The sequence below is a fragment of the Juglans microcarpa x Juglans regia genome, chromosome 1S, assembly GCF_004785595.1.
Source record: "Juglans microcarpa x Juglans regia isolate MS1-56 chromosome 1S, Jm3101_v1.0, whole genome shotgun sequence".
NCBI lineage: Eukaryota > Viridiplantae > Streptophyta > Magnoliopsida > Fagales > Juglandaceae > Juglans > Juglans microcarpa x Juglans regia.
The window spans coordinates 11826938-11853360 of NC_054595.1; the positions used below are offsets into that span (position 1 = coordinate 11826938).

The following is a 26423-nucleotide window of genomic DNA, read 5'->3' on the forward strand; positions in this document are numbered from 1 at the left end:
TTTCCTTATTAAAAGATTTTAACATTATGCATACCAAGTTTGCCACCCTATACTGTGATAACCAATCTGCTTTGCACATAACCAAGAACCCAATTTTCCATGAAAGGACCAAACACATCGAGCTAGATTGTCATTTTGTTAGAGAAAAAGTGTTGGCCAAGGTTATCACTCCTTTACATGTTGCTTCAAGGTTTCAACTTGCAGACATTTTCACTAAGGCACTAGGCACTGCAAATTTCTAGTTTCTGTTGTCCAAGACGGGCATCTTAAATATCTATGCCCATCTTGAGGGGGAGTCACAAAACTCGAATGTCTTAAGGTCCATGGAGAAGCAATGCAACCCTATTAATGCTACAAAAGGCTACTCTGTCAACACTGCAACAGAGGGATATGCAGCTAACAAGCTGCAAAAGCTGGACCAACAGCCACCATGATAAAGTAAGAGGAACCTGTAGTATGCTTTTGGTGCCAGAATGTTACTTTACTGTTTATGTACATTTTGTAGAATTGATTGTATACTAGAAATAGAAACTTAGTTGTCTTTTTCCTCTTTCCTTAATCTTTGTACCCATATGGTTTGTGCAATATATAAAGGGATAGTGTGTAATGAAGAACATCAATTAATGAAAAGATTCAAAAAATGGCCTCAACTACTCTCTCGATTTCCTTTCTCATTTTCTTTTCTCTCAAGGTGCAATTCTAACAACCGTTTCACTTGGTACCATCTCAAATATAGACACGGTTGTTTTTTTGTCAAGTGAGCACCGCTTATATGTCATGTCTAAACAGGTCGTTACAGAAGACGCAACCATTAAAAAAAAAAAAAAAACTACTGAAGAGGCAACTGACGAAACCGAAGTGGCAAATATGAAGCAGTTCTCTTTCTTTCACTCTTTCGATCATATATATTTTGGAAACTTTTTTTTTTTTTCACTTTCTTCTCCGCTCGCTCTCTCTCAAATAAATGCCATTTCAACCACGACGCCAAGCCACTGTATATTTCTGCATTAAACTGTGTTACGGATGTAGAGGTGTCGTGACCCCATCTCAAAATTTTGGTTTCAGATCTGCAGCGATTAGTGATTTATTATTTCTCATAATGATATTTTTGTTTTCCTGCAAATGCATCGGTTTATCCTGTTCTAAAAATAACTTGATAGATGTGTTTATGTGTATAGCCACTCTTTCTTTATTCTTTTTTTTTAATCAATGCAAGTTTGGTCTTAGAAAGTCTTCAATTGATAGGCATATGACCGTTTGAAACAGGGACAATCACAGTAACCCCGGGATTGAAATTTGAAACTTAGCCTTTCGACAATGACTTAGTTTCGTATAGTTCTCTATTACTAGATTTCATATATTTCAAAAGTTCTACACTACCTTTATTGTTGGGAGAGACGCCAACCATGGAATCAAGACTGACCTTCGGCATGTATGTCTCTTCTTGATAAAGAGAGAATTTCACTTCAGATAAATAGAATCCAGCATGGTTATAAAGCATAGTTATAATCAACAATTTGTTTGGTTCTCATAAGACTCTTACCATTAGGACCATGCAATCTCTCTGTCATCACAAGGAAATCAAAAGAATAGGAATTAATAGAAAAGTGCTAAAAGAAATTTACGTATTTGTCAGCATAGAATCACAAGTTCTTTTACCTTCTCATCTAGTATGCAGGCAAACCATATTTTCCCTCAATTTATATTTTCCAAAGCTTCAGCATGCACTTAAACATTGTAATATGCAAATGTTCGTTGAGGTGTAATTCTGTTATGTTTATATGTTAAAGGTTGGATTATAGTGCAAACTTTAAAAAATGTATTGAAGTTATATTCTATTATGTTTCGTACTTATGGTTTACCTGTTAAAAAATTGCTTCCAGTTGCATACTTTCTGGTTTATCTTGGAAATTTATTCCAAGTTTGCTTTTATCATCTTTCTAAATGGTATTTTTTTTATCAGGAGTATTGGTGCAAAAGATTACCCGATGGTTTAGGGGTATCCAAAATACTTTTCCAGTTTGTGATGGTTTGGGTTTTTCATATATAGCAATTTGGTATGTGTTTTATTAAGATATTCCTGATGAAAATAAATGATAATTTATGACAGGAACTAGAATTGTTTGGTGCAATCGCTACCCATTTTAGGTTAATAGTTCATAGTTTTATTTGCTTCTTTTGATGCTTCCGATTTGAGAGATGGGTAGAATACACTTCATGGTGATCATTGTCATCATGTATTTATTTGTTAGTTGAATAATATGCATATATTAAGCTAAACTAATCGTCACATCTTCTATTTATACACTGTGCTTTTTAGATATGAATTTGAATTTTAAAATATATTCAGTATATGTATTCTTCTCAAGATATGGGAAAGTGAAAAAACAAATCCAATCTAGAAGACATTGGGAAAACTTTAAAGAGACAGATTCTAAGATCAACAACGGTTGCACTATACAATTATCAATGATCCCTTCAACATCCCAATGATAAACCACTGAAAGCTACTGTGGGTGGAATCCACTATACTGGAAATGTGAAAAGTCTAATAAAGAATTTCAAACATGAAGAAATATTGGAAAAAGTATTCTAAGAGAAAAAATTGTTCATGCTATGCAATCTCAAAGGAAAATCTAGATGAAGGCAGTAATGACATAGACAACCAAAACACCTCTCTACCAAGGATCGAAGAAGTTGGTCATACCAAGAAATGTGGTCAAAATGGTGGCATCTACACAAAACATTACGTTGACTATGATGGGTGTGACACTAAACGACGTTCTATTTTTTTAATGCCTTTAAATAACCATCAAAGTGGTACTTCATTTACATCATCATGAGAATCCAATGCACATAGTTGGGATGATTGTGTATCAGATAATGGTTCATGGAAGCATGGTTTTATAATGATTGTGTATCCAATGCACGGAAGCATGGTTCACGTGCATTTAACTTCACATTCGTCTTCATTAAAGTAAACTATGTACTTCACAATTTTGGACTGTCCGTTAGGTGTGGAAATTTCTTCAAAAACATCGAAGGTGGAAATGCTACCTTCTATGCTGACAAGTGAAGGGTTACATAAAAGCATCCCCCAAACCTCTGCTTGGACCTCTTTAAATTTTACATTCGTGTACAATAATTGAACCTGCTTCTCAATTTTGAATAGGGATACACATGGGATTGTTTGGTTACACGACTGGAAATCAGTTGTCATCTCCGTCTCCACCTTCTTCCTTAGAGCATTGTCAAATTGATCGACAAATTCTTTCAATGTCGTACCGGAATGTACATATTCGTCGAAAAAGGCATTCATGCTTTCAGACCGTTGGGTAGTGCTCATACCAGCCCAGAATACACCTTTCAAGTTAACTGATACCCAAAATGACCTCTCGGTGTACAACCCCTACAACCATGCATTATCAATAAGGTCATACTTATGAATTAACTGCCCCCACTTCTCCTCAAATTGTTCGCAACTTTGTGTATCATAGACTACACTCTGAATGGCAGTCTTCAACCCTGCGTTGTATGTCAAGTGGGATCCTAATTTCTCTGGCAGTTTCTGCATTATATGCTAGAGACAATATCTATGTCTTGTATTCGGGAATACAATTTGAATCGCATTTTTCATTGTCTGGTCTTGGTCTGTTATGATGGCTTCAGGTGCCTGTCCATTCATGCATTCTAACCATGCTTCAAACAACCACACGAAAGTACTTGTGTCCTCGCTTGAAATCAAGCCTGCTCCTAAGAGTATGGACTGTCCATGATGGTTGACACCAACAAATGGAGCAAACGGCATCCCGTACCTATTTGTTAGGTACGTTGTATCGAACTTGATAACATCTCCAAAATACTCATATGCCGTCTTGACTTCTTGTGTCAGTCCAAAACACATTCCTAACTCTAAACTCATCATCCACATCCATGACGGAAACAAAGTCATCATTCATTTTCCTCATTCTCTTAAAGTAGTCATTTAGTGCTTCACCACCTCCTTTACCCATTCTTAAGTATCTAGCTTTGTCAATAAAATTCCTACAATTTTTCTCTTGAAAAGCTAAATTCTCAAACCCCCCGCATCAGTCACAAGTGCTTGGAAATTTTTATTCATCCGAATACCCACTCTATCATTCAAATCGAGTATCCTCTGACTATATTCATCTAAACATTTGTGAGATCTAAAAAATCTAGATTTTTGTGGGCTAATCGTACTATGATTGTGAACAAGATCAACACTGGTCAACACCCATACCCCATTCACAAAGCGAGCATTTACCTTTGCCTTACAATCAGTTTTTGTCGTTGGTCATGGCTTTGATAAATTATTGTGGCTAGGATAGTACCTGTCGTCACGTGCACAGGCAATGGTCACATACTTTGCACCCCCATCCAGATTTCTCTTCGTCCTTTTTATGATAACACCAAAACTCTCTTGTTTGGTGTATTGTTTGTAATAGTCTAAAACCTTTTTATCAGTAGCAAATTGCATACCAGATTTGGAGGCTCAACTCTATTATCATCATCCGATACATCATTTATCCCCTCCGCATCAGACTCTATATTTATGTCGAATGAAGTTTCTGACAAGGAAGATTGCATGGTTAGGAACATTGCATTTTTCATATATACAGTGGATGTTAACTCAAATATGGTTAAAACTGTACCTACTAAATTCTTTTCACCTACAGTATTGGATGACATAGTTGATGACTCACTTGCGCAATGTGGGTAGGGCATAGTTGGCACACATGGTGGCATCGCCGAATGTCGCATTTTTCGCAATGCACGTTATTCAGTAAGGGAAATATGGAAGTAGAAGAAAAAATCATAAAAAGAGACTCAAATGAACTACCTGGGTTGTATCTTCAACTCGTCTCAACTCATCCGGATTACTTGACAGAGGGAATGGCCTCTTTGGTCCAAAGGGTGACAATGCCAGATGCTGCAAAAAATCCACTATGTTAGAATGACTCAAATCCACGCATTAAAAAAATCAATATACTAAATTAACTTTATCTAGCTACTCCAAGCATATGGATATGGATGTGGATATGTTTCTGATAAGGAAGATTGCATGGTTAGGAACATTGCATTTTTAATATATAATGTGGATGTTAACTTATATGGTTAAAAGTGTACCTCCTAAATTCTTTTCACCTATAGCTTTGGATGGTATAGTTGATGACTCACTTGTGCAATATGGGTAGGGCATAGTTGGCACACATGGTGGCATCGTCGAATGCTGCATTTTTCGGAATGCACGTTATTCAGTAAGGAAAATACGGAAGTAGAATAAAAAATCATAAAAAGAGACTCAAATGAACTACCTAGGTTGTATCTTCACCTTGTCTCAACTCCTCCAGATTACTCGACATAGGGGATGGCATGATTGGTCCAAAGGGTGACAGTGTCAGATACTGCAATTACCAACTTTGTTAGAATGACTCAAACCCACGCATTAAAAAAAATCAATATACTAAAATAACTTTACCTAGCTACCCTAAGCATATGGATATGGATGTGGATATGTCATTGGAGGCGTCATATATGACAGGTTATATGGATTTACAGTTCCATAACATCCCTATAATATACAAATAAACAATGGATTAATTAAATGATACAATATCTCACGCTGCGATATTTTCAAATAACCAATGTGTATCATACCTGGGTGAGGGAAATCGATGTAGAAGGCCTAGGTGGCCTTCCATCTTCCTCTTCGCCCGTCACGTTATTATTCAATAACTATTGAGTGTTACAATATCATATTAGCATAACAAATCCCTCAATCTACTACCACAAGGTATAGTTTATATACTAAAAAGAAGAAGAAAATATCCCATATATCTAACAACTATGCATTGATCATCTAAACCTCATAATTAATCCTCATAATTAATTAGACATAGTCCAAATACAGAGGGAGTACACAAAAGGGAGACATATAGTTAGAAGCTAAGAGCTGGAAAAAAGCCTGCATAAAAAGTCATTCAAAGTAGTCCAATTCAAGACAAAAGAGGCCACTTGTAAATGCAAGCAGCAAGCCAGTTATTTTTTCAAATAAAAAGTGATCAAAGACACTATTTTTTCAAAGTAGTCCCATTCTTTTAACTTATTTTTTTTCATTAAGATGAAAAGTGATATAAGATAACTATTTTTTCAAAATTTTATAAATTTATTTTAAAATTTTAAGTGAAGCTTGTTTTGATAAAATAGAGTTATAAGAATATTATTAGTTTATAAACATATCTTCCATTTAAGTAGAGTTATGAAAATGAAATTGTAAGAAGTATGCGACTCTATTGTTACTCTTTTCAAATATATGGAAAGAGAGTAAAGGGTTCAACGAACAATCTAAGTTGGGTTTTTTTTTCCTTAAATTTCGCATTATGACTATCAAATTATCTTATTTTCATTTCATTCGAATATTTAACGGGTGCGATCACATTCTTCCCGAAATAAGTTCGATATCATTTTCATTTTTTTGAGCAATATATACAAAGAACTCTTTCTAGCTAGCCCCAAAAAATCTAAGCTAAACTTTTACAACTCAATTAAAGATCAATTTCATATAAAAATTACAAAGGCATTTCAAGTGATTAGATCATAATCCTACAATCAGCATGACATTTTCTAGTATTATTTGGTAGCTAGCTAGTCACTTGAAATCACCGCAATTGACTAGTTTTTAACACAAGATAAATTATTATTTATCGTTGCCATAATGTATTCCCAACGGGGTAATTTTTGCCAGAATAGAGTTTTGTGGCGATATGTGATTGCCGCAAATAAGTTTATTGAACAAAAAATATTTCCAACGAATTTTACTCTCCAGAAAAGGTTTTTCACAAAATAAAAATAAAAAAATAAAAAAAAACACAAAAACATAATACATAAATTACTTGAACTTCCCAACTCACACCCAAAAAGGTCATTATGATCAAACAACACATGCAGTATCTCTTCAACTAAGAATGAATGAAAATCGAATAAAATGTCACAATTTAGCTCTTATGAGTCTCACAATCAAACAACCTAGGAAACAAATTTTTTTTTTTTTTAAAAAAAGTAACATCAACAGTCAGCAAGAAATCCACCAGTATATAGAAAATTTCACAGCCAAATGAAATGAAGAGGTAGTCGACTTAAAGTAGACTCACAAGTTCTTTTTGCTGTCCAATACCCACTGAGGTACTTCCCCACTTAATTAGTTGTGGGTTAAGAACCTACATCCATAAAAATCCTCAAATAGGACAGAAAAAAAATTAAACTTTTATGACTCCAAGAAGGGAAAGATGGTAGATAAAATGAATGGAAGTACAAGACTCACAGACTTGTAAGATTGATCCAATTCCCAACATAATCGGGTATTTTCCTTGAAATTCTACTCCAATCTATCCTACTGCAAGCATTAGCTCAAGTTTTAAGAATTTCTGAATTTTAAAAGCTGCATCTCCAAATAAAGTTTATAGAATCACACAACTTATAACTTTTCTAAATTATTTAAATTTCCAAATGTTTTCAGTATTGCATCTGTAGAATTGTTTCCAGATAGAAGGCTGCAAGATAATGAAACTTAGAAAATACTTTTCCTCGAAGAAGCATGATTATAAAAGTAGATGGACCATAACTATGCAGACAGAAACAATTCAAGCTTGACATATGAAAATGGCAAATATGGGCTTTTATTTTAGTCATTTGAATTAACAAAAAAAGAGTGTTCTAAGTCTTACAGTCTTCTCAAGTGGCTCAAATTTCTAAGGCTTTCAGGAAGTGGTGTTTTGCAATGTCCTTCTCATTGCATAACAAGAGGGCATCTTTTAACTATAAATAAAAATTAACTTGCTAAGAAATTACATAGAACCAACAGGCAGATATATATTACCTCTTCCTCACCCATGCTGCTCCTTTAATGCCCTCTTACCATCTTCTTCTATCACTCACTCATCATCAAACTTTAGCATAAAGACAACAAATCACAGATTATTATAAATAATAGCAAGAGAAAAACTTCACAATATTGGTTAAATCAGAGCTTGGCTTTCACCAAGATCATTGCAATTTCTAACGTTGGCAAGGTATAACCCACCTTGACTATCTCTTTTTTTTTCCAAGTCACCTTGACTATCCTGTTGCAACCAAACTTCCATTTTATTCCAATTTTCATTTGAAACATACCTAATCAGTATAGATTGGGTTCAACCAAGTTCCACCCAACATTATTTTCATTCCTTTATTGCTTTGAATCCCCAACTTGAAAGAAATGGGTCTTAACTTCTAGTATAACATTTTAGTATTTTTCAGATAATGAGTTCATGCACCTATTTGCCCCACAAAAATGTCATGACAGCATTGCTAATGTATGGTGTTGAGAAAGAACCAAAGAACCACAAATAGCAGTAGCAAAAATAGAGGAAAACACGTAAACCATGCACTTCACATTAACTACAAGAATTTACAAAGGATTACACATAATATAAGAATTCATTAGAATTACACACAATATATGAATTGATTATCAATTAAAGAGAATTATACATTGTTTGTCTAAACTGTCCCACATTTGTTTATGTGGATGCCGCCTTTTTGCAATGCGATTGGTGATTCATGTTCGAATAAAAATTAATTAGACAAGGATGTAGTATTTGCTCTAACTCTACTCGTTTAAACTTCTAGTTATACTTAAAATAAGCATGGCCAGAAGCACCACGGTGTGTAACCAAGTTTCTAAGATAAGTTAATGTTGCCAAAATTCTGGTGCAGCTGAAGTGACTCCAAAATGTTTTGTGATTGTTTAAAATTGAAAGCTGCTTCTATCATGTCTAAGATATTTGCCATTTGTAAAAGCAAGATGCTCTCCCTTTCTAATAGAGCAACCTCCAATTTGTTGAATGAAGATTATACAAAGGGCCCAAGAAATGCTTCTAATAATTGGTTTGGTGACAATAATACCATTTTTTCAACGCAGATTTATTATCACTTTGATTTGTATACCTTTAAAGAATTATTTCTTTGATGATGTGATTTTAAGCCATCTTGTCTTACATGCTTGCCTATAGTTTTTCTAATTTATAAACTAGTTTTCCGTTTATGAACATAGAAAAGAGTTGCGATGTCACCATGCCTCTAAATGGTTATGAAAACAGCAGAGTCAAGCCACTTCTAGATCTTTTTACTATCTTGGATGTATGGTTCTATTTAAATGAGCTAGTAAAAGGTATAAATTTTAGTTCTTCAAGAATTTTAGTCCTTTGTGTCTTCCCCTTCCAACTACCCCCAGCCAATAAATCTCACTCATTTCAGATGTTATCAACAATAAAAAAAATCAGTGGCATACATACAACATCAACAATCAAAAAATCCTACAAAACACAAATCAAATAAATATCAAATCACATATCTATAAACGCATAAACACACAAAATAAACTACCTGCTAGAAACGTTTGAAATGAAATTAAAAAAAAAATCATTTTTTTTAATTTCTTACTCTTGCAAGACGACATACGGTGGCTCTCGATAGCGGTAAATACAATACCAATAGAGGATTGAAGTGCGAAAATGGTGAACCTAAAAATATTTCTTATACGGTGTCGGAGTGAGGGAGCTATATAGTATCGGAGTGATGTAGCCACACAAGAAGAGAAGAGAGTGAGGCCGGCAAAACAACACGAGCTGAGGAGCGTAAGGGATGAGAGAACGCGGGGGAAGGATTTAGAAGCAGATGTGAAGACGAACGTCGGGGGAATTGAAATGCACATTTACGCATCAAAATGCACGTGTTCTTTTGAAAAAGAAAAAACAAAATAAAATAGGTTGCGGAAGTTGTAAACAGTAAAAATTGTGTAGTAAAGTGGGTGCGGTGCGTATGCGTAGCAGGTACAACTGTATTTTTTATATTTTTGTGAGCCAGGCACGACTGCTGACGCTGAACTGATTATAATCGAGTTAGGTGGCTGATTTGTTTTTATTTCCCTCGATTTCTCAGCCGCTCTGTCCCTTCTTCCTCTAGCTATCTTCTTAATTTCTTTCCGTCCTGAGAAACTAATTTGAGAGGACTCCTCCATTTTTTCTTAATCCAAACATGTTTTCCGTTCGCTCAATCTTTGGTCCCCGGCTGAGAAGCTCAATCCTCCTACTGCAATCTTCTTCGGCTTCGTATTCTGCTTCTTCGGCTGCTGCTATTCAAGCTGAGCGAACGATAAGTGAAGGTCCTAGGAATGACTGGACCCGAGACGAGATCAAGTCCATCTACGATTCTCCTGTCCTCGATCTCCTCTTCCATGGAGTCGGTGCCAATTATCTCTCTCTCTCTCTGTTTTTTTTTCTCCTTTTTTTTTCTGTTTGTTTTTGTCTAAGTTTGGAATGCATTGCTTGGTTCCCTAGAAAATCAATGAAAAACAGGAATACGATTTTTCTATCCCGTTATTTTGCCGTATTTGTGACACTGAGTTTCTTGTTGGAGTCGGCTCTTCATTTGTTTGCCAGAAAGATGCAACAAAGAGAATGAAAATGAGAATTCTCAGCTGTAACTGTGTACATTCGTTTTATTTCTTCTGGGAAGAGCGGACGAAAGATATATACTTTTCCATTTTGTCTATTTTGTTTTAGTTTGGCTGCTCAGAAAATGCAAGAAAACCGTGAATACTGCTTTAAACAATCAGTTATGCAACAAAGAGAATAAAAATGAGAATTCTCAGCTGTAACTGCGTACATTCGTTTTATTTCTTCTGGGAAGGGTGGACGAAAGATATATGCTTTTCCATCTTGTCTATTTTATTTTAGTTTGACTGCTGAGAAAATGCAAGAAACCGTGAATAGTGCTGTAAACAATCAGTTATGCGCAATTTCCCAGGACGCGCAGTTTTCTTTACTTGAGCAAATGTTGTATTAAAATTTTCTGCTATTCATAATAATATCAAAATCGTCAAAAGTCGGATTTTTTTTGGTTGCTGATAAAATGTATGCCTGTTTTTGTTTACTCTTTTGGAAAGAGTGAGAAGATATAAACTTTCATGCCGTGCTCTATGAACATACTATGCAACTTCTACCCTGTGCAAGTCGACTCATTTGTTTAATTATCAAAAAAATTTGCGTATATTGCAGCCCTATTTACATTTAGGGTTCGTTCTTTCCCAATTCTGTGTCTCATTTGAACAAACAAAATTTGTGTTTTTATTACCGTTATCTACTAATTTAAAGTACCACGATTATAATCCTTCAAGTGAAAATTCTTGCTTTGTTAGGCTCAAGTTCACAGACATGCTCACAACTTTAGGGAAGTGCAGCAGTGTACTCTCCTCTCTATCAAGACAGGTGGATGTAGTGAAGATTGCTCGTATTGTCCTCAATCCTCTAGATATGACACAGGACTGAAGGCACAAAAGCTTATGACCAAGGAAGCTGTTATGCAGGCAGCAAGAAAGGTCAAATTTCTGTCTTTGGATGCTTTGCACTGCCCTTGAAAGTTTAGTTCTCCAATAGACTAAGAAATTATGATTGAGTACTAGTTTTGGTATGCTAGGATCTTACTCATATCCTAATTGTTTTACTAGAAGCCAATATTTGCAACACTGTTTTACTAGAAGAAAACAATGTTTTACGTAAGTGATATTGCAACATTGTGGTGCTGGAAGACAACAATGTTTACCAAAGCGATGTTGTAACATTGTTTAAGCTACAGGCATATCTTTTCACTGATGATCACGTTTAACGTAATACACTTCTCACCTCTGGCCATGCATCTGAGTTTATTTTGACCTTTTATGAATGTAACGTCTTGGTAGTTTTTTTTTTTTTTTTTTTTTTAAGTAAACGATTGTATTGATAAGGATAGGCATAGCTCAAGTGCACAAGATGGTATACAAGAGGTAACACCTATCTAGGAAGAAGCAATGGAAACATGAAAATCATGAACATCAAGGCCATTAAAATCTATAGCTATGGCCTATAGAAATAAAGTCCTAATAAAAAGAGATTTAAGAGCGCTGGCATTGGATTAGCCAAATGCCAATGAAAGTCATATTTTGAAGAATGTCCACCAAATTTATGCTACATTGGATTAGCTAAATACAATTCATTTGGAAGATGAGCTACAGTAACTTCATCCCTAGATTCATATATGAAGGGAACTGTAGCATCTTCATTCTAATATTTTATTATTTCCTGTGTTTTCCTTTTCCTTTCCTCTAGTGTAACTTCATCCCTAGAATTACAATGCATTTTCCTATTATTAATTATATTTTTGTAAAATAATATTAATCATCTTTCTTTTAATATTTTTTAAAATATAAAAATAATTAGGAAATTATTTATTGCATCTATCTATAATGATGCAAAAATTATAATAATATGAGAAAATATGAATAAACTTTTTATTAATTATTTATAAAGTACAAAAATAATGCAATAATCTTATATTATAACAAATTATAATATATATATGTTCATCTATATAATTTAATTAAATAAATATTAATAATAAAAAATAATAATATTTTATTATTATAGAGTGTGATGGTTAATCCAATATAGACTTCAGATTTTGAGTGATTGGCTAAAAGTAAAAAAGTTTCATATTAATCAAATTTTGAAGATTGGGATGACTAATCCAATGTCAATGCTCTAAGTTCCTCTATCGTGTGCTCCTTGTCTTCGAACGTCTGGTCATTTCAGTCCTGCCACAAGCACCACAGAATACATATAGGAACCATCTTCCACACAACTTTCGTAGTTATTTTAATTAGGTAGGGTTGAATAGTTCAATCAAACTTTCATAACTTACAAGCAAAACATAATAAAGAGCCTCACAAATTATATCCTTTTTTTATAAGTAAAAGAATTTATTCATAATGGCAAAGTAGGCATAGCCCAAATACACATGAATATACAACAGGAAACACCTAGTTAAGAGGAAAAAATAGATACAAGGAAATCATGAAAATCAATCCCATTGAAGTCAATAGTTTTATCCCACAGGAACAATGTATTAAAAAAGAACGATCTAATCTCCTCCAGTAAACCTCACAAATTATAGATTGATATACTTGGTTTGAGTTATTAAAACTGCAAAGCTTTGACTTGTTATTTACTTCTCTCCTAGGCAGCATAACTAGATGGCACTGCTTTATGATCCACTTTCTATGGATGAGATGATTATATTCTCCCTTTGGATGTGATAGAATTCATATAAAATAATGCTAAAATCCTTCTCTTGCACATAATCTGTTGCCCTTTTATGGAGCATCATTTGGAAATATTATCATCTATTGGCAGGCAAAAGAGGCTGGTAGCACACGTTTTTGCATGGGTGCTGCATGGAGGGACACTATTGGAAGAAAGACCAACTTCACCCAGATCCTAGAATACGTAAAAGAAATAAGGTAAGAGAACATCATTGGAAATTCTAAACACAAACACAATAGGGCCATTTTATACTCATAAGTAAAATATGAGTTTCCGATAGTGCCAAAGAACTTGGACCCTCATTTACTCTATTATGTGACATAGCTGCATTCAGAGTCTTGGAAGTCTTTTGGGTGATGTAATATGAGTTCTATAAAAGATTCCAGGATCGTATCCACCTCTTTGATAAAAAATAAAAGGATCATTTAAACAATATGCAATGGAACTTTTTATGTTACTTCTAGAAGATGCTGCAAGATGATTTAATTTGGACTCGTTAAATAGGAGTATTTTTTTTTTTTTTTTTTGAGAAGGAAGATTAATACTCTGATCTTTGACAGTAACTGCACTGTTTAGGGATCTGTGGTTCTCCTAAGTTGCAACCTTATGGTCGTCACACATGTCACTTAAATTTCCTTGAAATCATAATGGGATGGAATGTGTTTTGAAACGTTTAGGAGTGGTTTGGATTGAGAGATGAGTTGAGATAGTTGAAATGGTTTGTGAATAATAGAATAAAAGTTAAATTATTTATTATATTTTGTATGAGAATTTGAGAAAGTTGTTTTGGGATTTGAAAAAGTTGAATTGTTTATTATATTTTGTGTGGAAATTTGGAAAAATTGTAATGATGAGATGAGTTGAGATGGGTTTTGAATGCAAATGAGGCCTTAAGCTTCACATATAGTGGGAGAGACCAGTTTTTTAGAGTTGTGATGTTCAAGTAATGACCAGCCTTGGTGCATATACTTGGCCAAAGGGATTAGAAGTGAGTTACTTTAAGAAAAGTCGTTAGAATGATATTTAGAAACTTCCTAAATATGTTTAAATTTTGGTCTAGAATATCGTCTCAATTAACCATTGACAATTCAGTATTTCAAGTCATGGTTCATAATTGATTACCACTTTTTTAATCCCCCTTTCATTGAAAGAATAATATTGGTTGTTTCTGTAGTTTACTAGGAACCACTTCATTCAGTGGACTGGTTCATAACTTTAGTAAAGTACATCAGGCAGTTTGTTCTTGTCTTAATTTGGTGGAAATACCTGTCAATAATGTGCTTATCTTTAATTTTTAATTTTTTTTAATTTTTAATTTTTTATGTTTACCATGGACCACCTCAAAATAATACTTGGGAAATTATTATTATTTTTGTTTGTTGGATTTTTTCTCAATATGAGTTACAAGTGTCTTGGTTGTTCGGTTTCTATTTCACTAAAGAAAAAATAAAAAGAGAATAAAGATCTTCAAGATGGTTGCTAATGGTTTCCAAACAAACATATTCACATGCATTTAACTTGCTTCAGGCCTGTAATTTTCAAACTCACATCTATGGCAACCTTGTACAATTTTGAGTTCATGACATTTGTGGGTTTCAGCTATCATTGCGTTACATGCTTTTCTTCCATCATCTTGTTAAAATATGTCAGTGGTATCTCTCCTGTTCCAGGGATATGGGGATGGAGGTGTGCTGCACCTTGGGCATGCTAGAGGAGAAGCAAGCTGTAGAACTCAAGAAGGCTGGCCTGACAGCTTATAATCACAATCTTGATACCTCGAGGGAATACTATCCAAACATCATCACCACAAGGACTTATGATGAGCGCCTAGAAACCCTTCAGTTTGTCCGTGATGCAGGGATTAATGTCTGTTCAGGTATTATAAGTTAAACTCTTAAATGCATTGTTATCAAGCATATAATTGATTGTTGTCTTGCCAAATTTATGCATTTAATTTATTCTGCTTTCTTCTCCTCCTCTACTTCATTTTCTTCTTGTTCTTCTTCTTCTTTGAAAAGCAAACAAAATTTCATAAAATCACTAAAGGGGGCAAATGTTGACACCAGTGTGCCCTCACATAATGGAAGATTACATGCCGTTCTAGGAATGTATGGGTGTTAGGACAGCAATTTGTGTGGCTGAGGTCAACTGGCGAGAGATTATTTATTATCTTTCTATCTTTCTATTTTAATTTCTTCCCCAAACAGAGTTGATTTGGTTCCCCAATTTAGTAATCACCCAATATTAAGACATTGTTCAAACAGTCTTACTACATGCTTCCCATGATACTCTTGAAAACCCCGAGGATGGACATTGTTTAAACACCATTCCCATGATCTTCTCATGATGCATTTTGGAATTCTCAAAAGGATACTGTATAAATAAAGCATCATTCGATGCATCTTCGAGCACGAACTTGGGTGATTTCATCAGTTTGCTTATTTAGGGATTTTTATCTGTTTTCTTAAAAGTTCATGAAGTGTAGCCATTAGGCACGAACATTGAGTGTTAGTGAATGAAAATTTATGCTTTTGGATTTTCAGAATAAGGATTTCTTCTTTGATTGTACTAGTTTCCATAGAGCAGCGAGCGTGTATACTTTGTATCTCTTGATGGGCTTCCATTGGATGGTGAGCTTGTTTCTCGAGTGGTGCTTGTGTTTCCTTCTCATTCTCTATTTGTCCAGCATCAAGCTGGTTTCATAGCTTTTTTTCCATGGCTGGTCGTGATCACTGTGTGACGGATGTTGAAGGGGCAGCCCTTGAACTTTTGAGCTTTGCAATGTTGAGATGGACAACAGTAGACACATACAATAACTCCAGTTGTGTTTAGTGTGCTATACATCGAGTGCTGGAGCTCCGTTTTGTCATCATTCTCATTGACTGAGTGATTAGTATATCGTTTGGAAACATCCTGCATTTAACGACTGGTAGGAATGCAATGCAAATTTACTAGAATCAGTACTGCAGGAAGTAGAAAACAAAGAGGGAAAGGAACTTGGTCCGAGTGACTTACAGCCACAGGTCCTGTAAATTCATTTTCCATTGGCTGCATCTCAGTCCCAGACTAGCTTGGAATGCTCAATCACTTGGAATTCAAGGAAAAAGTATATATATATTTTTTTTCTGGGACGAGATTATGATATCAAGACTGACATTTTGGAGTTTGAAGGGGGAATTCATAACAACGAATTAATTTCTTGTCCTGATACCATTGAGAATTTTTTTTTCTTTCTTACAATGATGTTTTGGAATGTGACAAGGTGATGATTGTGATTTCAAACTGAAGAAGCATGTGTTGATATGGTGGGAACACAGCCTGTGAGAGGAAAAGTTGAATTGCAATGTGGAAAAAGATGAGGAAGGTGCTCAAGAAGAAATATCGACCTGAAAATTGTAGGCAAGACTTAAAAATTTTCATAAATTAAAGCATGTAGAATTGTATATAGAAGACTGTTCTTCTGGGTTGTATATCCTAAGAGCAATGTGATATTTTGGAATCAAAGGAAAATATAATTGCCCATTATCTTGGAGAGCTTTGAATTGAGATATGTCACATTGTACAGCTCTAAACTTTTTGGACCTACAATGTGGTTTCTAATCTTGTAATAAAGGTAGAGAGACAGCTTATGAAATCATGTGGGAATAGCTTTCGATCATTCAACTGTGACAATGCTTTGAACTGGGGGAATCTTTTCATGCCAAAGCCTCCTTTGTTAAAGACTTATGTATGTAGTGTACCTCATAAGTCAGATGTTGTAGCTGTTTATAGTCCTTCAAATTCTTCTACTTCCAGTGGTGTTTCAAATGTCAAGGATTTGGTGATATAGTTGCCGATTGCCCTAATTATAATATAATCTCTTATGAGAGAACATATAGAAGACGAGGGTGATTTAGACTTGCCTATAGTCAAAGAGGATTTGAATGAAGAAGGGATTACTGATATCAATTGTGGAGAGTCTCTAGTTACCTACTGAAGATTCAGTGCATCTGATGTAGACAAAGATGATTGGATCTAAAACAATATCTTCTGTATAAAGTGTCCCTCTCATTAAAGATTTTTTTACATGATATGGTGGAATTTGGAAATATTTGTATCATCAAAGATGGTGGACAACTTGAAACTTAAGAAGCAGAAGAAGCATCATCATTCTTACAAGCTTTTCAGACTTTGCAGGGAAAGGAAGTAAGAGTTCTTAGAAGATGCTTAGTTCAATTTCCCATCAGCTAAACAATAAAGATGAGATGTTATGTGATGTTGTTTTGACGGATGCATGCCATTTGCTTCTTGACCCCTTTAGTAGTATGATAAAACATGCATCCGTTTCTTGGTCCCATTGGTTGTATGATAAAAGTTATCTACAATGAGTTAAAGAATACATAATGTTTTGTTAAAGAAGTGATGGGTTTTGGGGCATATGGAAGTCAAGAGATTTTCTTAGGCTTCTGACAGGTGGAGAACTATAGTCTTAAATTTCGAAATTGGAAAGGCAATGGATGCAGTTAGTGAAGTATTTTTGTTGTGATTTTGGAAGAGAATAGGGAAAATGAACCATAGTTGTCTATAACATCAATGTTTCGAGATCTTCAGAATGTTGTACCAGTAGAATTACCAAATAAATAGTTTGCTTGTGTAACACCCCTTCCCGTAGGCTAGGAGTGTCACGTACTTTTCATAAAAATAAAATCCGGCAAGAGATCTCAAAGTTCATAAATAAAAATCAGCAATTTATTTTGTGGAAAATGTCTAATAAAAGTCTTCCAAAAATATTAAATGAAATAAACAGAACGAAACTCATGTCATAAAAACATGTTTTATTTTAGAAAGTCTGAACAAAAATAAATTAATGCTCCTTCTACTCCTGGCCTGCCTGCTCGTATTCATCATCATCACCTGGGAGGTTTAAAACATGAAAATAAACAAAAATGAGTCGAAAACTCAGCAAGAAATCTATCACAACGTAAACATACTAAATATAAGGTTTTCATAAAAAAACTTTCATGCTGAGAGTTTAAAAATCCTGACTATTCATGCTGATGCTTGTGCTATGCATGACTGTTTAACTGAATTAACAGACTGATCTGACTGATTTATCTGATTTAACTAATTTATCTGACTGGCCAACACTTAACCCTGTGTGCGAGATTGTGCACCGGCCCCACATCCCGCGGCCGCAAGGGGAGCCGCTGATAGTATTCTGGCATACTATGGTGGACCACGACTGAGTTCGTGGCTTGCACATCCACCCTGAACTGAACTGCATTGGTACCATGCATCTGAATGGTCATCTTATTAACTGATCTGATCTTATTTTTAACTTGAATTTAAGATGGCTTACGTGTCTTATACACATGAGATGCATGACATACTATATACGTAATCATAATTTCTGAATTTAAACATGATGCGGAATGACAAAATAGTATGCTATGCTGAATGACATGTTTGCTTATGACATGAGTGGTGCATAAAATAATTGGCTGGAAAGAACTGGCTTGAATACTAATTATCTATAAACTGAACTGTGATGATCCTAAACTTGTGATCAGATTACTTATCTCGCTGCGTGTCTTCTTGAATAATACTTCGTAACTTGAGACCTATACGAAATAATAACTATCACTAAATTGGTTGGAAACACGTACTAATATCTTACTTAATTAAATCTACAATCTAAAAGATAATGTTAAACAATTCAATAAATCCTGGTATTTAAATTACTTAAAATACTTATTTATAATTTAGATGAATACTCAAATTATTTTAAATACTTCATAAAACTTAAATTCTTAAACTAAGTTTTATTTCTTAACATAATTATTAAACCTTATAAGAAACCTAATAAATTCTATTAAATATTCTTAACATCATAATTTTATTAAATTCTTAACATAATAAGTTTATTAAATTATACTAAATAGACAAAGGAATATTAACAAAATATTTGCAAACATCCTTATAAAATAACCTTTGACTACTATATTTATTTAACAAAAACTGACTTTTAAAAAAATGTAAAGCACAATAAAATTAATAAACTGCTAATAAAATAAAATCAATTACAAATTAAAATACAAGTTCATTTAAATAATTAGAATTATTTCTGTAAAAACATACAACTTGGCCCATAACATAAAACTGTATTACATGAGCCCAACAAAAATGAGCTCAACACTCGTGCAAGGCCTAGGGCCCAAGGCCCATCAAAAGAACCCACGGGTTCAACAAGACCCGAAACCCACGGCTTAACACAAGGAAAAATAGAGAGTTCGAGAGAGAAAGGGGTTCTGCGAAAAGTGAGCTCACCGAGAGGGCTGAGTGCGACGGCGGCTTCGGGTGGCTGGGAGAGACCGGCGACGCGACAGGGGGGGTCCCTAAGGTGGTGCGATACCGAGTGAGTGAGAGAGAGAGAGAGAGAGAAACTGAGCCGAGAACTACCGAAATCAAAAACAAAGGCTGCTCTATGGTGGTCGACGGTGGTTGGGAAGAAACCTAAGGCTTAAACGGCAGTGTTTTAGTACTCTGGGTATTTCAGAAGCAGATGATTAGGAGTGGCTCACGAGTTACTCCTCTCGTACGAGGTAAGTGCTATTTATAAGTGTAGAAGATAGAGAAAATAAAAAGAAAATCTTAGAGAAGTAGAGACGTGCATGCGACTGAGAGTGTAGACGTGTGAAGTAAAAATCGTTACTCACTAACAGAGTCGGTTTCCACTGGAATTTAAATTTACAAAGCTAGGGATGAGGCTGAAAGTTAGGATTTCAAATCGACAGAAAGTGAGTTCAAACCTACGGGTTGGAGGTTTAAAGTGTTTAACTAATAGGCTAAAACCAAAGATACGGTTCGGTGGAGATAGAAAAAAAATAAACTTTAAATTTCAAACCAAACCTAGCGAATGTAAATCTGATGTAATATAGAAAATCATTATTAAAAACAAACTCTAGCAATTTTAAATAACATCATAAAAGTAATTATACAAAAATATAAAGTAAATATCAATTCTGATAAAACTATAATCATAATAATAATAATAGAAAAACTTTTACTAGGAAAGTTACTGATGTACCCTAAAACCAAAACTAGTATGTTACAGCTTGTGAGATATATCCGATGTTGCATTATTTTTTTTCTCCTTTTTATGAAGCCTAAATCGATTATGACTAAGGGGATATGCTTGGGGAATGAGATGAGATGAAAATTTTGTTAATAAAAGTGAAATAGTTTGAGTTAAGATGTTATATTGGGTTTTGGAAAACGAGAGAAAAAAAATTGAATAAAAAATATTATAGTTAAAATATTGTTAAAATATTATTTTTTAATATTATTTTTTGTTTTGAAATTTGAAATAGTAGTATTATTTTGTGTTTTGTTTGGAAGTTTGAGAAAGTGTTAATAATTAGATGAAAAAGTTGTAGATTTGAAATTAAAAAGTGTTTGTATTTAAGTGATGTTTGAGAAGAAAATTATGAGAAATTTTGAGATGAGATGAAGTGCTTCCCAAACAACCCCTAAGGGCTATCTCTATCAACGCGGGCGCAGGGGGGATTATGACACCGGTGTGTTGTGTAGTGCAAGATTATGTGGTATCCTACAAACACATGGTAGATGGAATTGCATTTGGAGAGTTTGAAGTTATGAGCGAGAGTGCTAATCTTGAAGAATGTACAAGGCCATCAATATAGTTGGCCATTTAATTTTTCCTCATTTGCATTTATTTATTTTTTGTTCTTTTCATTCTAAGTTATTTGGTGATACAGTGGTGGATAAGTTTGTTTGGACTCCTTCTCGTAAAGGAAACTTTTCTGTACGCTATTTCTATGAAATCTGTGTAAAATACACACCAGCAAAAAATATGGAAAGAAAAATAGAGGTGAACAGAGAGAATCACTGCAGATAGGGAGTCACCAAGGAGAGGGAGAGAGTATCAGATTATTCATTCTCTATGTATGTATATTACTGTTTTATCAGTGTGTCACTTCCCAAGAGGCATAGAGAATGACATTACATGTGCCAAGTCAGCACATTGGTAAACATTCTTGGAATATATAATTGAATTCACGTGAGATATGTGCCAAGTCAGCACATTGGCTTCTTGCAGTCTGAGTTCCATATTGATTGTATAGTAACTCACCTAAGCGAGCTGAGGGTTAAACCTGCACCAAAATCTTAGTCTTCTCTCAATGGATGGTGCTTCTGCAGTACGAAGCATAAAATTTGTAGAACGTACCTGATTAAAAAGTTCTTATACCTTAAAAATCTTTAATCCACATGCTTGAACAACCTTGTTTGTTGTCAGGCTAGACTCCTAGCCTTTAACTTGAGCTCCCATGTGTTTATAATCTTAAAGATGCTTAAAACAGATAAATGAATCTCTATGACTTGCTTAATTGAGCTGGAAAATATGATATACTCTTTGTTTTCTTTTAATAGGAGGAATAATAGGGCTTGGAGAAGCAGAAGAGGACCGAGTTGGTCTTTTACATACGTTGGCAACACTCCCTACTCACCCAGAAAGTGTTCCAATCAATGCATTGATTGCAGTGAAAGGCACACCTCTGCAGGATGAGAAGGTAACTAAATCTAATTCTGTTCATCTTAAAATCTATAACATTGGTTATTACATCTAGCAATTCTTTTGCATTCTACAATTTGTATGTGAGTTGCATACTGAGCACTTAGAGCTTTTAAGGAAGTTCGAGATTTCAGTACTCAGATGTATTTGTTTTATCATATGTGGTTTGCGTTAGGGCTTTACCATCAGGTAAGGAAGCATAAGTACGGTTATTTTATTAGAGATTATTTTGGAAGTTTGTCAGAGGTTATTTCGGAAGTAGATTCGCATGTGTTGAAGAGATGATCTCCTGTGAGTTTAGTCAAATGGAACGTGTTAAAAGTGGGATTATGTGAATTTTGTATAATCTATCTAATTTTGTGAAAATATTCCTAAATGAGAATGGTAGTATTAGTAGTAATCCTGCAAATTGTCATTGTCATTAAACTTTAGTGTGCACCATTAGTGTGGAAAACAGACAGGGAACTTCTAAAACAACTGATTAATTGTGTAGTTAATAGTTATATCATGTATTCATTATTCTAGAAAATATATATTCTTTGCCTTAACAACCTCTAGGGGTTGACTCAAGTGGTAAGGGTCTTTGTGACGTCCCGATCCCGGAGGTTCTGAAGAGTTAGCTCTTATTACTTAATATCAACTTTAATATCACAACTATAAAATTCAGAAAACTCTATAAAATATTAATTCATTTACTCAATCCAAATATTCATGTTCCTTCATAGGAACAACAAAGAAATTCTCAATAACATAAATTAAACTCTCCAAAGACTCGAAAATATTCTTAACTCATCAAATCAAAATAATAAAAAATAAAGCAATTTACTAACTACGACTCTCAAATAAGCACTTGTACCCTCAGACATTTATTCCACTACAATTGTCACACCTTGCTAAAACTTCATACTCTTGTTCTCCAGCTAAACCATCATAATTATCTGAAAAATATTTAGAAATACGGAGTGAGTTATCAATAACTCAGTAAGCAAAGAACATATACTAGTGTGTAAATATGAGCATTTACAGAGTTCAGAATGCAGAACAAAATACTTTTGATTTTCAAAATGCAGAATCAGAATATTTGTTTTCAGAATGCAGAGTCAGAAGATGTTATCAAAATATCAGAGCGAAAGTTCAAAATATTCATAATTAAAATCCCTTTGGCATAGCATAAATTGAAATATCACATCTTATCATATCAGAACAGAGACCATGTTTAACGCCCGTGGTAGGGTTGTGCAAACCCCGGCAGCCAACCGAGTAGAAACAGAATGTGAATCTTCCCCTTATTATTCTCGAAACCTCAAGTGTGCACACAGGAAATACCACGCAGAAAATTACTTTACTTCCAAAGTGGGTGCATCGAAAATAGAAAAGTTGGTATCAACCCTAATGAGGCCACAGTTTTACAACCGTCGTAAGGTCAGAACAGAAATAGAAACAGGATGTTATGCCAAAGGTTTTCAAAAATCACATCATATCATATCAGAGTACTGGACATCTTCAGAACATAACAGAATGAGATCACAAAAACATAATTTATGCATAAAATTTCATATTTGCTCTCTTTTGCACAGTTCAGAAATAAAATGCTAAAATGGTTCATGTCTACACCAGTCATGTCCGAAAATACTTTATTCTTAAACAGAATCTCATGAGTAATACAAAACAAATAACTGAGGTAGTTCAAATTTCTTTTCATAATAAAACATTCATATTTTCCAAAAATCAACTTTAGCCCATTTTATTTTTATGCAAAGTCTAGTATAGGAACTTCGCTTACTTGGACTTTTTAGCTTTTTAGAATTTTTTCACAGTAGTGCTAAACAAAAATCAATCACCTATAACAAATAGTCACGTAACTTTCGTAAATTTTCAATTGAACACGTATTTCAATATTTAACCTAAAATACTTAATTAACCTATTTTAATTCCTTGAAAACCTGAAATTCGACCCTAAAATATTATCATTTCTCACATGCATCCATTCTCAATGAATATCTCTACTAAAATATAAACTCTAAATTCTTTTAAACATTACTATCATCTAATATAATTTTGTACTATAAAGTGAGACAAAACCCATATAAAATTCTAAAAATATTTATTGGAAACGACATAGGCCCATGAAAGAGAAAACATGTCCAACTGAATTCATTCGTTTAAGAAATATTTGGATTAAAAGGGTAAAATTGTAATTAATACTCAAAATATTTACTAAACCTACGTAAGTTTCCGGGGACAACTTAAACACTTAAGATAGAAAACGAGGTAGTGTCGTTGAGAGTAACGAAGGACTTACCAAGAGATGGAGAGCACGACGCGTGGCGAGTTGGGCGGTTGTCTACGGTGGTGAGGGCGGTGGCAAGACACTGGTTAGAGAGAGAGACCAACTAATGAGAGAGAGAGCTTACGGGATGAGCAAGCCAAGCGTGAGAGAGAAATGAAGCTAACTGTGAGCCTGAGGTGGGGTGCGGCAGATTGTGGGTGACGGAAAGTTTTTCGCTAGCTGTTTCTATGTAACCTTTCCGTGGCTGGTGGCACTGAGAAGAAGTTGAGGAGTGGCTGTAAGGGGTGGCTTTGTTTTGGGTGTGGGAAAACAGGGGACAAAACAGGCTAAGTTTCTGTGAGATGGGGGGTGGCTCCCGGTGGTTTGTTAGGAGGTTCCTACGGCAGCGTGGCGGTCTTCGTGTTGCATTGTGCAATGGTTGATTTGGTGCAGCAACACCACGGAGCGCGACACCGGGTTGTGTCTTGGGCTGGGCTCATTCGTGGCAGTGGCTGGGGTGCTACATGGCTGTTCCACGGTGGTCCTATGGTTGACGCTAGGAGATGCGGCTGCTGGGCTTCACGTGGCATGCAACGCTATGGTTGCTATCTCTATGGCAGTGCACATGTTTCGTGGTGCAAGAGGCTTCCTGTTTAGGGCTGTTTCTATGGTGGAAAGGAGTGTGGAACAGGAGAGAGAGGCCGCAACTTGTTGGGGAAAGAAAAGTGTAAGTGGCAACCCTAGTTTATCAAACTGATGAACTGCCAAACGTGAGTATATATATCATTATCTATTACACAATTGTTGCCATGCATGTAGCGGAGATAGGAAGTTCATGCCATGGAGAAATGGACGTGAATAGCAATCCTAGTTGAGGGAGGTTCTACGTGTATGAGATGATGCCTAAATAGGTGGTTGAAACCCTAGGAAAAAAAAAATAGGAAGAAGCGTGCATGGCGTGATCTCACCGGTTTGCACTTTAGGGCTCGTTTCAAAGTATTTGGGCCTTCACTTACATTCCAATTAGTCTAATTCGTTCCATAACTTTGTTGAGCTCTAAATAAATAAAAATCCCACTTGTTCCATAAAAATATTAGCTGAAAAAAAAAAAAAAAAAAAAAAAAAAAAAAAAAAACCCAAACCTAATAAAAGTCCATATTTCATCAAATATAAAATTACAAAAAAAAGGGGCCTATAACCTATTTTCAAAAATACTCGCTAAAACTCAACTGTGCTTTTCCTCCATATAAAAAAAAGAATTTGAGCACAAGTTTCGTGTTGGGCCTGGGTGTTATAGTCTTAATCTTGGTGGTATGCTCCTTTCAAATCTAAGATTCGAATTCTTGAATGCAAACAATTTCTAGGAACCACCTCTCATTGGTGTAATGTCAATGATTTACCTGATCCGTGTGCTGGGGACGTGCTACTAGCTAAAAACATGTTAAGTTTGCACGGTCTCTAAGATTCCTCACCATCAAAAATATATTCTTTGCTTTGACGACATTTGCACAAGTTTTCTCCATACCTTTGTGTTTTTAGCAGTGTAAAATACTCGTTTTCTTTTTTCTGTCTTTGTTCAGCCAGTTGACATTTGGGAGATGATTCGGATGATTGGAACAGCACGTATAGTGATGCCCAAAGCAATGGTCAGATTATCAGCTGGCAGAGTTCGGTTCTCCATGCCTGAGCAGGCATTATGCTTCCTTGCTGGTGCAAATTCAATCTTCACGGGCGAGAAGCTATTGACAACTCCTAATAATGATTTTGATGCTGATCAACTCATGTTCAAGGTGCTCGGACTCGTGCCTAAAGCACCCAGTTTTGGCGAGAATGCAGAAAAGGTATATGAGACTGAGGAAGCCGTTTCGATTTAGGGTTAAAAAGAACCTTGTCAAAGCAAGTGTTCGTCTGTTTCTCAAAGAAAGTGTATGTCCATTCTTTTAGGAACGTGCTTCCCTGCTGTATGGAGGAAATAGAATACTACTTTTATCTCACAATTTTTGTTGTGGAATTAGAAGCTACATTCTGTCTCGTTAGCATTTCCAACTGGCGATGTTGGCCTCAAGTTAGGGCAAGGATTATTATAACACAGAGAGTCAGCATGTAGAGATCCATATTTCGGATGTTTAAGACAAAAGAATGCAAAAACGCTGAGTGCATCTTTTGGTCTCATTTGATCGTTGTGGGAGTGTGGATACTTCAACTATTAGTGCTTTGGCCTTTCAGACCATGTGTTTAGGATAAGGTTCGGGATCTAAAGTAGTTGTCTCTACATAACCACCACCAAATGAACTCATGACATCTACACTAGTGTTGTAAAAAAGACTGGTTATAATGTGATAATGAAGCCAGTTTTACATGGTCTTGAGTTAGGTTTTGATGGATT

At 35.0% G+C, this 26423-nt stretch overlaps 2 protein-coding genes across 2 annotated transcripts; one reads left to right on the forward strand and one right to left on the reverse strand.

Moving 5' to 3' along the window:
• Positions 1-2941: 2941 nt before the first annotated feature.
• LOC121247307 (protein FAR1-RELATED SEQUENCE 4-like) lies at positions 2942-3904 on the reverse strand. The gene is made up of 2 exons (XM_041145676.1): positions 3617-3904; positions 2942-3409 (listed from the first exon to the last, which is right to left on the reverse strand). The coding sequence occupies exons 1-2, from the start codon at positions 3902-3904 to the stop codon at positions 2942-2944; spliced, it is 756 nt and encodes a 251-aa protein (XP_041001610.1).
• Positions 3905-9916: 6012 nt separating this feature from the next.
• LOC121247100 (biotin synthase, mitochondrial) lies at positions 9917-26240 on the forward strand. The gene is made up of 6 exons (XM_041145437.1): positions 9917-10299; positions 11258-11437; positions 13287-13393; positions 14867-15072; positions 21627-21766; positions 25618-26240. Exons 1-6 carry the CDS (start codon positions 10096-10098, stop codon positions 25909-25911), a joined length of 1131 nt encoding a protein of 376 aa, XP_041001371.1. The 5' UTR covers positions 9917-10095; the 3' UTR covers positions 25912-26240.
• The last annotated feature ends 183 nt before the right edge of the window (positions 26241-26423 follow it).

Bases quoted from the DNA above. Each gene is read 5' to 3' on its own strand.
- LOC121247100 (XM_041145437.1), top strand. From the start codon at position 10,096: ATGTTTTCCGTTCGCTCAATCTTTGGTCCCCGGCTGAGAAGCTCAATC. The intron at 15,073-21,626 runs GTATTATAAGTT...TTCTTTTAATAG, and splicing joins AGGGATTAATGTCTGTTCAG to GAGGAATAATAGGGCTTGGA. The intron at 21,767-25,617 runs GTAACTAAATCT...GTCTTTGTTCAG, and splicing joins CACCTCTGCAGGATGAGAAG to CCAGTTGACATTTGGGAGAT.
- LOC121247307 (XM_041145676.1), bottom strand. From the start codon at position 3,904: ATGTGTTTTGGACTGACACAAGAAGTCAAGACGGCATATGAGTATTTT. The intron at 3,410-3,616 runs GTATTCCCGAAT...GCATGGTTGTAG, and splicing joins TGAAAAATGCGATTCAAATT to GGGTTGTACACCGAGAGGTC.